At 38.8% G+C, this 14,147-nt stretch overlaps 1 protein-coding gene across 1 annotated transcript; it reads left to right on the forward strand.

Annotated features, from left to right (window-relative positions):
• Nucleotides 1–1,059: 1,059 nt before the first annotated feature.
• Nucleotides 1,060–12,915, forward strand: LOC139930443 (protein-glutamine gamma-glutamyltransferase 2-like). Its single transcript, XM_071923645.2, has 15 exons — nucleotides 1,060–1,146; nucleotides 1,730–1,915; nucleotides 2,151–2,384; nucleotides 2,757–2,875; nucleotides 3,133–3,261; nucleotides 4,395–4,563; nucleotides 6,083–6,215; nucleotides 6,646–6,749; nucleotides 7,472–7,560; nucleotides 8,177–8,330; nucleotides 8,972–9,060; nucleotides 9,672–9,855; nucleotides 10,528–10,688; nucleotides 11,515–11,651; nucleotides 12,371–12,915. The coding sequence occupies exons 1-15, from the start codon at nucleotides 1,137–1,139 to the stop codon at nucleotides 12,516–12,518; spliced, it is 2,046 nt and encodes a 681-aa protein (XP_071779746.2). The 5' UTR covers nucleotides 1,060–1,136; the 3' UTR covers nucleotides 12,519–12,915.
• The last annotated feature ends 1,232 nt before the right edge of the window (nucleotides 12,916–14,147 follow it).

Consider the following 14,147-nt stretch of genomic DNA (forward strand, 5'->3'; position numbering starts at 1 on the left):
GTGTGTGTGTGTGTGTGTGTGTGTGTGCTTGGCATTACAGCGGCCCTATCTAATTGTGTGACAGCCTCAAGGTTTTAATGATTAAATTAATGGTGAAATTTTATGACATTGATAATTCCATAAACCCATCTGTTCAACCTATACTGTATACAGTATTGTTCAGTTTATCAGTTTATTGTTCAGTTTGTGAGCCAAATGAAGTGGCAGTTTCAAAAGAGAAGTTGCAGTCAAAGTGAAAGCAATTGTGTGAGAAAAGTCACCAAACTCCCATCATGCCACCCTGAAAATAATGTGTGAAAAATGTTCTGCTGCTTTGTTAAAAAAAAAAAATGCTGAGTTGCATTGTCAGTGTAAAGCGCTAAAAAGTTACATTATGAAATGTAATTTGTTCATCTTTTGATTGCTTTTGAATTGTAACTGTTTGTTTATGTTGAATCACACAGTAATATATGTTGCAACTACAAAAATGGCATAAATGATTTATGACATCTATTTTTGTTGTCAGTTTTATTTTTCTATTAACAGAGAAATATTCTTGCTGTGAAGCACTCACATCTTCATGAAACATGTCATTATGGCTTTAAGTTATTTTGTTAGGTTTGTTATCTAAAGCTGCTACTCTGTTGACACTATAGAGGTTTCATTCCAAAATTATACCCATCATGTGACACCTATTCTTGAAAATGAATATTGGTACAAAGTAAAATTCAAAGAGATTATACAGAAATGTATTTGCTAACTAAAGACCTATTCTTGCAAAATAGTAACACTTTAGATGATATTATGAGTTGGTTTGTTTTGGTATATTGAGCAAAACTAAGGTTTTGGTTTTTTTTTTAAATGGAAATGTGCTTTTTAGGAATGTAATCCTTTCACAACCTGACAGCTTTAATGGCAACAGTCCAAATAAAGAAAAAAGAGGAAGGGTGCTGTTTGTCTGTCTGCCCTTCATGACTAAAAACAGCGTTACTGATGGGCGGACTGACAGAAAGACGGGGGCATCCTGCTCAGGTTTCACATGCTACAAATATCCCTCACTGGCGGTTACATAGCAGGGTTATTAACCAATACGCACCGACTGCAGCTGAGGTTCACTTTACATACAGAAGTCGAGGGACAGGAACTTCACTGCAGACATGACTCAAGGTAAAAGGAAAAACTTTTCTGTCTCACATTGTAGGACAGGAGTTGATTTCATGAATTATCTAGAAATACAGATGCAGTTTCTATCTGGTTTCCCCTCTGTGAAACATAATAGAGTCAGACTTTCTTCTTTGATCAAGTGTCAGGATTGATAGTGGAGTGTGAAATGTGATGAGCAGGAATGGAGGATGACATTAGATAACTCAGATCTATAACTTATTTTAGGTGCAGAGTGATACAGTATCCCCGTTGGCGAATGTTTTGCAAATTATTTCTTGTGATTTATCATCTGTGAAGCACTACAATATGAGCAGGATCAAATTTTGATAAAGTCATCAATATAACATCAATTATCAAGACAAATATTTTTGATATGTATATGATATGGTATATAAAGCCCTTTCAGACATGCTTGTGATAAAGAGCTATATAAATAAACTTGACAAATAATTCTAGTTTTAGTCTATTTTAAGCAATATATGTGATGCATGTGCTTTTAAAGGGATAAGTAAGTGAGAAAAGTGATTTAAAAGTGAACAGTCATTGATTTTCTATCTATCTTATCTATATATCTATCTGTCCACAGTCTTGGAAATCGAGCGTTGTGATCTAGAGATCAAGAGCAACAACAGCAGCCATCACACAGAGCTGAATGGAGAGGAGCGCTTGATTGTCAGAAGGGGGCAGCCCTTCAGCGTCACTTTACACCTGAAACCTGGCGGCCAGCAGTTCACACTTGAGAAAACGAGCTTCACACTCACAGTCGAGACAGGTACTGCTGTTGTGTCTTCCACAGAGTAGATTCAAATGTGTGTGTGTGTGTGTGTGTGTGTGTGTGTGTGTGTGTGTGAGAGAGAGAGAGAGAGAGACAGAGAGACAGAAAGACAGAGAGAGAAAGAGAGAGATTTTGGAGTGCATCACCCGAGTGTGTATGTGGATTTGTGTGTCTCTGTATGTATTTATATTTTTTTAATATTTTGTGTTCCTGTCTGTCTGTCTCCCTCCAGGTCCGTTACCCAGGAAAGAATCAGATACCAAGGTTTCCTTTGGTCTGAGCGACTCCACAGTGGACACTGAGTGGAGCGCATCCGCCACTAATGGTCCCTCTGGAAACACAGTGTCTGTGTCTATCAGTTCCTGCCCCAATGCCCCCATAGGAGTCTACTCTCTGACTCTGGACCAGGAGGGGAACAAGACCAGCTTAGGGGAGTTCATCCTGCTTTTTAATGCTTGGTGCCCCAGTGAGTACATTAAAAAGTTTCTATTTATCTATTCATCTTATAGTTTGAATCCCCTCAGGGTTTTTTTTTTTGGGGGGGGGGGTTTGCTTCATCTGCAGCTTGTATTTCTTTTCTCCTTTATTTTTTTTCTAGTGTTTTTATCATTTGTGGAACTAAACCTAAACTAAACTCAATTAAAATCATTTAAATTAAACGAACTAAACCAAAATAAATGAGCACACAAAAATAACAAATGACAAAATATCCACAGGTGCCATCCTTTGCACCAGAACGTTCAACATGCCAACATCAAAACATCGGATGTGAGATGTTAAAATATAATATGTCACGTTGGTCTAAATTAATCGGTGCTTTGTCTGTACTGTCTCACAGGAGATGCTGTTTATATGCGGAGTGAGGGGAAGAGGCAGGAATATGTTTTAGCTCAACATGGGCTGGTCTACAGAGGCACGCATAAACGAATCAAAGGGTCTCCTTGGAACTTTGGCCAGGTAAAAATCTCATTCATTTACATCTATTCAATACCACATTCAGTAAGCTGTACACAATTGATGATTGAATTATTCTGTTCCTAGAGGTTTTGAATGTTTTTACCTCACTGAAACAAAAAACACCTCTAAAAAAGATTTCAACCCTTAAATTTCACTCAATCACATTGTCATGGACTGAATTGAAATAAAACTGACACAAATCCTCCACAAATCTCCTCAAATATCTCCCTCTCCTCTGTTTGTGTGTCCGTCTACAGTTTGAGCCTGGAGTTCTGGATATCTGCCTCAAGATCCTGGACGATAATCCTAAATTTGTGTCTGACGCTGACCAGGACTGCTCTGCCAGGAGAAACCCCATCTATGTGACCCGGGTGCTGAGCGCCATGGTAGGTCTGCGTCCGGCCTGTGATGGGAGAAAGGATGAATGGAGGGAGGGAGGGAGACTGTGAAATCTCATTAGCCATTTAACCAGCCTGTGAAAGGCCATTTTAGCCGTGCCGACGGAGATTACCATGGTGCTCCTTCTCTTCATGTCTGCTCCTCTTTATTCTGAATGTTTTATCGTTCTCTTTCCTTCCCTCGTAACTTTCCCTTCAATTCCCCCGGCAACTTTTGTGATAGGAACAAGTGAAGTTGCAGTTGAAGAAAGAGGTTTCAGTTTTTATTGATTGACTGATTCCAAGCAGATGGCAAAGACTGCCGTAAGAAAGAAAACTCAAGTCAAGATAGCTGCCACTATATACGATAAATTAGATTTCCAGGGCTATTTCATACAGGAAACTGAGTGTAGTGATACTGGGTGTCATGATACTGTAGCTGTCACTATGATATTTCCAGGGCCATTCCCAGTCAACTTTGATCATCATAACAGGAATGTGCACTATATATAGGCTGTCTGAAAGGTATGTACTTCAAAAATAGATAGAACATATATATATATGGGAAGTGCTCACGCAAAGGAGAAATCACAAACATGTTACTCTGCTTGAATCACTATTGTGTTGTACCAAACGGCAATAGAGAGTAGCAAAACAAACATTCATTTATATAAAAATGTTGCAGATTATTACTTTAACTTTAACTACTTTAACTTTAAACTCCATTCATACTTCTTTGTTTACACACGCAAACACACAGGGTCTGGAGCCTTTTCTTGGAGCTTGCAGTGTACTTATTCTATCTCTTCTTTTATCCTTATTAGTATTAGTATTAGTAGGCTATTAGAATTATAATTATCCTTGCTTTTATCTGTATTTGCATCCTTTATTTTTGCCACATTGCCACAAACCCATTTGTTAAAAGCACTCTAGAAATAAATGTAACTTGATAAAAACATGAAAAATGAACATTTTAAGAGCCTGCAGATTCCATTTTGGATGGATGCAATAAAAACTGCAGAAACAATAACAGGTGTGTTGATGGGACAGATGGGAATGAACTATCTACCATGTTATTATATTGATTTCCCTTTCTCTTTACTCTCTCTTTCTCCCTTTTCTGCCCCTGTCTCTGGCCACAGATCAACAGTAATGATGACAGCGGGGTGTTGGTGGGGTCGTGGTCTGATTTTTCGGGCGGGGTTCATCCGAGTCGGTGGATCGGCAGTGGAGACGTCCTGCGGCAGTGGAAAGAGAGCGGCCCGGTGCGGTACGGACAGTGCTGGGTGTTCGCTGCTGTTGAATGCACAGGTGGGTGCGCAGTATGCAGCTCACTGGTTGGTTTGATTGATTGATTGTCCGTTCACTCAGTCAGTCATTCATTTGTTTGTGTGTTTGTGCACTTCTATTCATTCATCCATGCATTCGTTCATTCATTCATTCATTCATTCACTCGTTCATTCATTCTGGGTCTTTCTTTGAGCTGGGCTGCTGAATACACAGGTTGGTGTGTGCGAGTGATTGTGTTTTATTGAGATATGTCATTCACATGTTGCATTCTCTTTGTCATTCATTCATTCATTCATTCATTCAATTACTGTAATGCTAAAAGCAGTTAAAAGCAGTTTATACAGTGTGTGTAAAGCTTTTCATACAGTGTGTGTTAAGATTGAAAAGACAAAATAAACCATTGGAGGCCATCATGCATCTCCAGTCAATGTAAAAGCAAAAAACAGTATTGTTCAATCAATCAAGCTTTATTTATATTGCACATTTTATGCAAACAAATGCAGTGCAATGCGCTTCACATTGAAAATTAATAGAATGAAATAAAATAAAAGATAAAATGATGTTAATAATACATAAAAATAAAGAATGAAATAGCCTAACAATTAAAAACAGATAAAGATACAAATATTTATAGGATACTTTTGACTAGTTGATGGGCTGCCTACGCCCATGTTATCAGCATCTGACCAGTAGTGCTGTTTGGACATCTTGCTTCTTGATTACCTGGAATTGCTTCATAATGACAGTTTATTGGGCCCTGCTGACTGCTCTGCTCCAGCAGATCAAGTGAAGAGGCATCACTCTGCTTCCTACGCCCATGGGTGGCACTTTACACAAATTACAGGGTAATAAGTGTCTAGTTTGACTTTTGACGAGTTTGGACACAACACATTTTTCTTTTTTTTTACTATTTTCCACATTTACCACATTTTAGAATAATATTAAAGACATCAAAACTATGAAATAACACAAATGGAATTATGCAGTGACCAAAAAAGTGTTAAACAAATCAAAACTTACATTTTAACTAAAATAACTTTAATAACTAAAATAACTAAAATTCTTTAAAGTAGCCGCCCTTTGCCTTGATGGAAAGGCAAAGGCTTTGGAAAGAAATTCATACATAGGATCAACTTCACTATTTATATTTGTCTAAAAAACAAATTTCAAGCATTTAAACATAAGCCTTTAGATCAATGGCTTTAAGATAATGAAAAATATAGTACATTCAATCAGGTGTGTCCAAACTTTTGACTGGTAGTGTATATATGGTGCAAACAAAAAAACTAAAGTGTGAGAAACTGTTTTCTGATTCCAATGTTTTCTAGTTCATCCCACTTACAGCCTCCACTACTATCGACCCTACCTCTGTATCAAGACCCTAAAATTAGAATCTAATCTCTCAGACTTTGAAGCTGCCCCTGTCTGACACTTTTTATTTGATATCTTTATTGTTTATCTTTCACGACACCAGCTATCTCAAGTGTGTGTTTGAATCCCCGGTGTGATGAAGTGTGACCCTCCCCTCTCTCCCGCCCAGTGTCTCGTGCTCTGGGTGTCCCGTGTCGAGTGGTTACTAATTTTGGGTCGGCTCATGACACCAACGCCAACCTGCTGATAGAGAAACATTATGATGAAGACGGGGAAAGAATCTCTGGGGGGGATTCGATATGGTGAGTCTCTCTCTCTCTCTCTCTCTCTCTCTCTCACACACACACACACACACACACACGCATGTACACACACTCTCTCTCTCTCTCTCCACAGCAACAACATATCCTCTCTCACTCTCACGTCTCATGCATCTGTCAAGTCAATTTTATTTGTACTGTAGCACATTTCATACACAGGTAAGCTCAATGCGCTTCACATTAAAAGACAAAAATAGTGACAATAAACAGATAAGGACATACAGTACACATATATAAAATACACTCCACGTAAATAAAATACCCTTTCAGCCACACACACACATACACACATACATAGAATACAGCTAATCAGTGTGATATGATGTACATTTTTTTCTATATTTTTTCATATTTTGAAGTAAAATGCTCATGTTGAACCTCTGCATTATCCCATATACACCATTTGTGCCAGGAACTTCCATGTTTGGGTGGACAACTGGATGACTCGTCCTGATCTGGGGTCGGGGTTTGATGGATGGCAAGCCAGCGACCCAACCCCGCAGGAGAAGAGTGAAGGTGAACTTCCACTTGCACCTTAGACTTTCCCATTAAATTTCACCTTAAGTAGCTTCAAAGTAAGTAGTTCAGTAGTATTGAGTGAAATATTCAAATACAAGATGACATTTTATATGGCTGCACTATTACAGCAAATGAAAAAAATTTAGAAGTCTTGTGCATCAATTTACACATATTTCCCTGTAATTCAGCATGCCATATTTGGTATCATAGGGAAACCATGGGATCTTGACTAGAATTAAAAAATAAAGTTTTGTGGGTTTGAACAAAGCTTGGCTGCTTACAGTACCGTGTTTGTAATGATGGTCCCGCTGGCGGGAACAGCAGGGTGGAAGTTTCTCCAAAACCATTTAAAGCAGAAACAAGTGGGAGTTGGATTTTGTTCCAACAGAGCAGGTCCTGAATGGAGGTCTGCAGGCTGTATATTTTGAATATATTGTGACTTCAAAAGCAAAGTTAGGGTCCTAAAATGGCTTGAGCCTGTCCATTTCCCTGGCACTTTAGTTGAATGTGTTCATTCAAGTGTAAGTGAATCACCAGCATTGTCTCAAACAGGGCAGAATGCCAATGAAGAAAAGCTGTACACCACCATTCACCAAAAAAGAACTGAACCCAGTCTCTCTCTCTCTCTCTCTCTCTCTCTCTCTCTCTCTCTCTCTCTCTCTCTCTCTCTCTCTCTCTCTCTCTCTCTCTCTCTGTCTGATCCATGTGTGATGCTGCAGGTGTTTTCTGCTGTGGGCCGGTCCCACTGAAAGCCATCAGGGAAGGAGAGCTGACTAAGAAGTATGACGCTCCCTTTGTTTTTGCTGAGGTGAGTTTTTTCTTGAGCTCCATGTAACATTTTAAAGAAAAAACGCTAAAATAGTTCATATTTATCCATGTCTCTGGACTCGAGGGCCCAAGTTAGAGGTTTCATTGGTGGCACTTTACACAAATCACAGGGTAATAAGTGTGTAAGTACATAAAATTATCAGAAAGTAACTGATAATTTCTAGTAATAATGAGTAACTATTTGTAATTATAATGTGTAATTTCTTGGTTAAATGCCAGTCTGTATAATTAGCAATATTACCCGAGAGTATTAGCATTATAACAGTACTACATTAATGTAGTAAGTTGTGCAATCATTACTGAATAATTACTATGTAGCACTTTGGAAACATTAGCTTATCGGTCCTTTCCATCTCTCTTAAATGCAACTTCCATATTCTAGTTCAGAAGAAAGATGAGGCTGTTACAGTGTTGTTACCCAGTACCTAGTATGAAAGTACTAGATAACACTATGGTAACTGTATGACCAAGTAAAGCCAGGCTTGATACCTCAATATTACACAGATTTTACTCTGTAGTTACTCTTGGTTCAGTGTGATGAGGTTGTTACAACACTTCTGCTTCATGTTGATTTTCCTCATGTTGTGTGGAGTCAGGTTAACGCTGATGTTGTGGAATTGGTGCGTCTGTCAACTGGAGAGTTTGTCAAGTTCAGTGGCTCCACCAAGTCTGTTGGAAGCTGCATCAGCACCAAAGCTGTGGGCCTGGATGAAAGACACGACATCACACACCAGTACAAGTATCCTGAAGGTACTGCAGAGCCGCATGTGTAGACAGAGTACTGTACTGTACACACACACACACACACACACACACACACACACATACTCACACTCACACATGCACACATGCATGGATACAGACACAAACTCACAGATTTTTTTTATTGTCTTTGAACAATTATTTATTGCATTTTTATAAAGAAGAGCAGGATAATGGAGCATGTAATTTAAAAAAAGAAAAACAAGGTGAATGTTTGAAAACAATAAATGAATAAATGAACAATATACAGCATGAATACAGCAAGCAATAAATACAAAATAAAAATAGGTAATCAAAACATAGTCATTAAGCGAGAATACCAGGAATTAATAATCACCCAGAGTTTGAAATAATTGATAACATTGGTCCTATTGTTTAGTGTTTATGTGAGCATTATTGACTGTAGCAGTGGACCGCTCAAGATCAGCTATGTCCAAAAACATTACAGTCCAGATCTTATAAAGTGGGAGAAACTCACAGATTATCTCAGTTATTTCCATTGAAAAGATGTAATCACAAAAGATGCATATACTACACATTGGTACATTCAAATCTAAAGGATTACAGTTTGCTGTTTGTCCCAGTTTAGGAACAAAAATTGAACTTATCTTATGTCCCGATGGTTTCAGGTTCAAAGGAGGAGAGGCAGGTGTTTGAGAAGGCCCAGCACCACAACAAACTACAGCAGAAGGGAGAGGAGCCGGGTCTCCGCCTCAAGGTTTTATACCATTCTTAGATAGACAGTTACATAGAAACTTTATTAATCCTAAAGTGGGAAAATACTGTGTTTATGTTGCTTTAAGTTTTAAGCTAAAGTCACAATGAAACAGCATTTTTAGAGAATCAATTTCATTCAAAAGTGTAAACCAATGGGATATCAGTTAAGGAGAGAGAGGCAGTTGTATTTGATGGGAGAGGTGAGTGGGGGGGTATTGTTAAAAAATCTGTGATGGTTTTATCGGTTGAAATTTTTAATTACGCCTACTGGTACAGCATGAGGTCACCGTTATACACTGTTTTCTAGCATTAACATTACAACAAAATACAAATTTTGAATTTTTTTGGCATTTATTGTTAAATGGGTCTATATTATGACATGGAAAACCAGCTAACAAGGTGAAAAAGTCATTTTTCATTTTTTGTGACTGTGAAAAATCCAATTTACAGCAGAATTCAGGTGTGTTATTCCTATGATCATGGTGTCATCATCAATAGAATCATCATTCAGCTTTTGGGAGTTTATTTAATGTTTTTTTTTTTTTTTTTTTATCTTTTTGATTACTGAATATTCTGTGAATAAGAGACTGAAAGCTCAGATTCTCATTTCAGATCAAGCTGGCCGATGAGATGATCGTGGGCTCAGACTTCGAGGTGTACGCTCTCCTCACCAACAACTGCGTGGAGACCAAGACCTGCACCTTCATGCTGTTCGCCAGAGCCGTCGGCTACAACGGGAGACAAGGAGAGAACTGCGGGTTCACTTCCAAAAAAGTGGAGGTGCCTTCTGGGGAAGGTTGGTTCAGCAGCTTCACTCCGACTGCAAACAATAACCTGTGCTGGTTTCACACTATGTGAGCAGCTGATCTAAAGACCCCATGAAATGGCATCTTTACTTCCTGGATTTTCATGTATTTCCTGTTGAAACAGGATGTTGGGCCGGGACAAAACGCAGTGAGGGATCATTCAAAAGTGTAAACCAATGGAATATCAGCCAGGGAGAGAAAGGCAGTTTTATTTGATGGGAAGGGGCAGAGGGGCGGGACTGTTTAGAAATCTGTGATGATGTCATTGGTTGGAATGCCTACTGGTGCAGCATGAGGTCACCATTAAAGATACTCTGTTTTCCAGGAAGTAGAAGTAATGGGAGTTCATTTCCTGGGGACATAATGTCATAAAATCGTCTTTCCATTGTCAGCCAATGAACACAATCTTCATCATCTGTGCCTGAGCAAAGATTAAAGTTTATAAGGAAGCAGCAGCATCTCTAAGAAAGATGTAAGCTTATAGCCTACCACTTCCTCACAACGTTGGTGGGTTCAACATGGTTTTTGACAAAAATCATATTCTCTCAGTCCCTCTCCCAACTTTCCTGTCCCGCTCCACTGTACACTCTCTAATAAAGCTGAAATTCCATTGAAAATTAATGAATTGATAATAAAACAGTATGTTTTGTGTTGTTCTTCAGAGAGGCGCCTCTCCCTCAGAGTGAAGTATAACAACTATGGATCAGTGATCTCCTCTGATAGGCTGATCCAGCTGTCAGCCGTCACCATCGACAAGCAGACCGTAGACTTCCACAAGGCCGAGAAGATCATTGTACTGGATGAGCCAGATATAGAGATCAAGGTACGGATGGATGGATGGATGGATGGATTGGATGGATGGATGGATGGATGAAACCTGTCCATGAGCAATAAATGTGATGATAAATGTGATGTGATGAAAGCTCTCTATTGTTAGATTTTTGGGAGAAGCCAGAATGAATCAGTTTGTAGCAGCAGAGCCTTTGGGTTATATTATACAATAGGTTCATATTGTAACTATGAAGAGGTAAAGAAATTACACTTCTGGATTGTTGCTGCCGTGGCAGAATTTGAATAACAACCTCATAACCTTGAAGCAAATTAGACTTTTTTTCATTAAATAAGATTGAAAACTTTTGAAAACTTTTAACCGGGTCTGGGTTAAACAGCTGCATTGTTGCGCCACCTACAGGAGGAATAGATTGAAAAATCTTACAGTATAAATGGATACAGTATAACTCACTACCTGTCTGTCAGTCAGTCTGTCTGCCCTTCTCTTTGTTAACCAGATCTGGATCAAACTGGAATTGCAAATAATTTGTGTTAACCTGTTTGGAGAACCAGATGGGTGGGGTTTACCACATCAAGACAATTCATATAGGGTCAGGTAGATTACCAATCACAGAAAGGTGTGCTAAATTAAGGAAATTAGGAAATTAGGAAATACCGCTTTACTGTCATTGTGTAAACCTTGTGGCACTCATTGTATTGTGAATATTACTTGACCCAGGTTTGATTGTAACCCATTATAATTAGTCCATATCTCAAATCAATATATGAGTCTGGTTGTAATTTTCTTCATTTTTTCTTCATATTATGTCAAACATGATGAAACCTGATTATCTAAATACCAAATGACCTCTGTGCAGCTGGTGGGAGAAGCCACAGTGAACCAGCCAGTGAAGGCAGAGCTGAGCCTGCTGAACCCGCTGCCAGAGCCGCTGCAGGACTGCAGCTTCACCTGCGAGGGAGTCGGCCTCACGCAGGGCAAGCCTGTCACACTGCAGTACGTCAGCTCAGCCCAGCTGTAGATGCAGGATATAGGAGTTGATTTAGAGTGGATTATGGCTTCTTAGCGCTTCTCTATGACTCTCATTAAGTTTGTGGCAACTCTTTCTCCTCTCTTTCCTATACGTTTTCCTAAACTTTTTGGCTCGTAACCCCCTAAAATGAAACAATGCCTACTCACTCACTCCCTACTCGTGGTGAACAGTTCAACCAAAGATGATTCTCCCTTTTCAGGTTGTTTTATATGATTATCAGAGGAGGCCTTGAGGCTGAAAACTATTCAGTATTTCAAAAATCTGAGAAAAATCAGAAAAATTAAACATAAATTTGTATAGTCGAAATATGTTTTTTCCTATCCTATTCAGTAAAACATCCCACAACTCTCTAAAATGATCTTGCACCCCCCTAGGGGGTCCCAACCCCCAGTTTAAGAACCACTGGCTTAATGCACAGGATGGTGTTTCTGTACTGTAATTATGTGCATGATGTTGATGCAGCTATGAGGCACATCCATACCACCAAAGCACCAAAGTACACATAATCACAGTAAAGAAAATCTTAAGGAGTATTATGGCATTTATGATTACCAACGCATGTGTACTAACTGAAATGTTTTCTTCAAAGCAGCATACATACATATGAATAAAAATCGAACGATGCACAAGAGTTAACATAACAGTTCAAACTCATCTCTGTTTCATATTCTTCTTCTTCCAGGATTGGAGATGTGGGTCCCAAACAGGAAGCCGAGGCCGCTGTCGAGTTCACTCCGACCAGCAGCGGCTCCACTGTGCTCCTGGTGAACTTTGACAGCGACAAACTGAGGAACATCAAGGGCTTCATCACCGTCGTGGTGAAGGAGTGACGTGCGTTACTGGAGCCAGGACTCCCAAAAGCATCACAGCACTAACTAACATTCATCTTTGTTCCATTGGACTACAATGGGTAATACTCATATCGGAGATGGGAAGACTACTTTCAAAACATAATCTTGCACATTGATTACTGATTACCTGCCTTAAATTTAATCAGTGACATTAATGAACCGGGAGATTTAGTCTTGGTAGTGTCACTGTGTTCAATTCCAGTATTTGATCATGCAGCATAAGTACAAAATGAGTTATTTTTGTTTTTATATTTTGTGTTTGTGTAGTAAAAGAAGTTATTTTTGTGTGAACGCTGTTTAACAACTGAATAAAAGTCCTAGTTTCACAGAAAAATACTAATTACTTTCTCCAACAAGCAACACATCTAATAGTCTATATAACTGCTGTATGTGTATTCTGTCTGTATAGTTATCTTACAGACTGCGCTTTACAATGACTCAATGAAAGATGCAGGTATTTGTTCAAATGGTTCCATTTTATTGGCATCCACCGAATCACTTTCATTACAGAAAAAAAAAAAAAAAAACTACCACTACTGGTAGAGCCCTGGTAGTACAGTATGATTCTGCAGAGAGAAACACATGCCACACAGTAAGTAGGTAAGAAAAGATCTAACTAACATCTACAGTAAAGCAAGCCTGGGTCAAAACGTCGCTGAAATCCTTCCTCATAATAATAATAATTTTAACATCTGGCCTGGAGCTGGACAGCTGCTTTCCCCGTTCTGGTTGTTTTAAAACCTTGTTTCCCATTTCATTCATTTTTGAGTGACACTTGTGAGTCAAAGCAGGGCTGGGCGATAATTCAATATTATCGTTTATCGTCTTTAAGTGGAATAATATGACTATGAATATGACATAATTCTGCTGTCTAAATAACAAGCAAATTTGATTTAAAAACTCGGACAAAATGAGGTATGAAACATTTTAAGGAATATTGTCAGTTTTGTTTGACCCATCACACCTAACATTACCATTCAGTTCAATGGGATGAACATTAATTTGATGTATTTAACGTGATCTTGCATACGTGAGCAATATTGTGATATATATGGACATCCTTATGATTATCATGATATTGATTTCAACCATATCGCCCAGCCCTAAGTCAAAATGAAAGGTAAAGTGGAGTTTAAAGGGGAAACGTAGAAATTTCTCTACTCTTAAACGTTCTTAAACTCAGACTAAATTATAAAGTGAATACATTTAGCTTAGCCCTGACAGCCAGGCTCATTATAACCTACTAGATCTTTTATCATATTTTATCAGATCATATGAGAACCCACCAAGACTCGTTTTGGGTTCCCACCTATAGTTTAAGAACACTGTACTGAAGCAGCCAAGCTCCGCACTATTTTTGACTATTCTATGAGGATTTTTTAGGCAAGATCAATCAAATCACAGAAAGTTTTTTTTGAAAGGATTTGCAGCAGTGTTTTCCCCCGGGCCTGTGGTGTCGCAGGTCTACAGCAGATGAGTTATGACTAACCTTTACCTCTGTCTGTTCTGTAACATCGGCAGACATTTGTTCTCACCAGCAGATGGATCCACGGTCGGTTCCAAAAGCTTTCGCAGCATAAGTAGTTTGTCTCGCTATACATCTCTCAA

The sequence above is a fragment of the Centroberyx gerrardi genome, chromosome 14 (genome assembly GCF_048128805.1).
Source record: "Centroberyx gerrardi isolate f3 chromosome 14, fCenGer3.hap1.cur.20231027, whole genome shotgun sequence".
NCBI lineage: Eukaryota > Metazoa > Chordata > Actinopteri > Beryciformes > Berycidae > Centroberyx > Centroberyx gerrardi.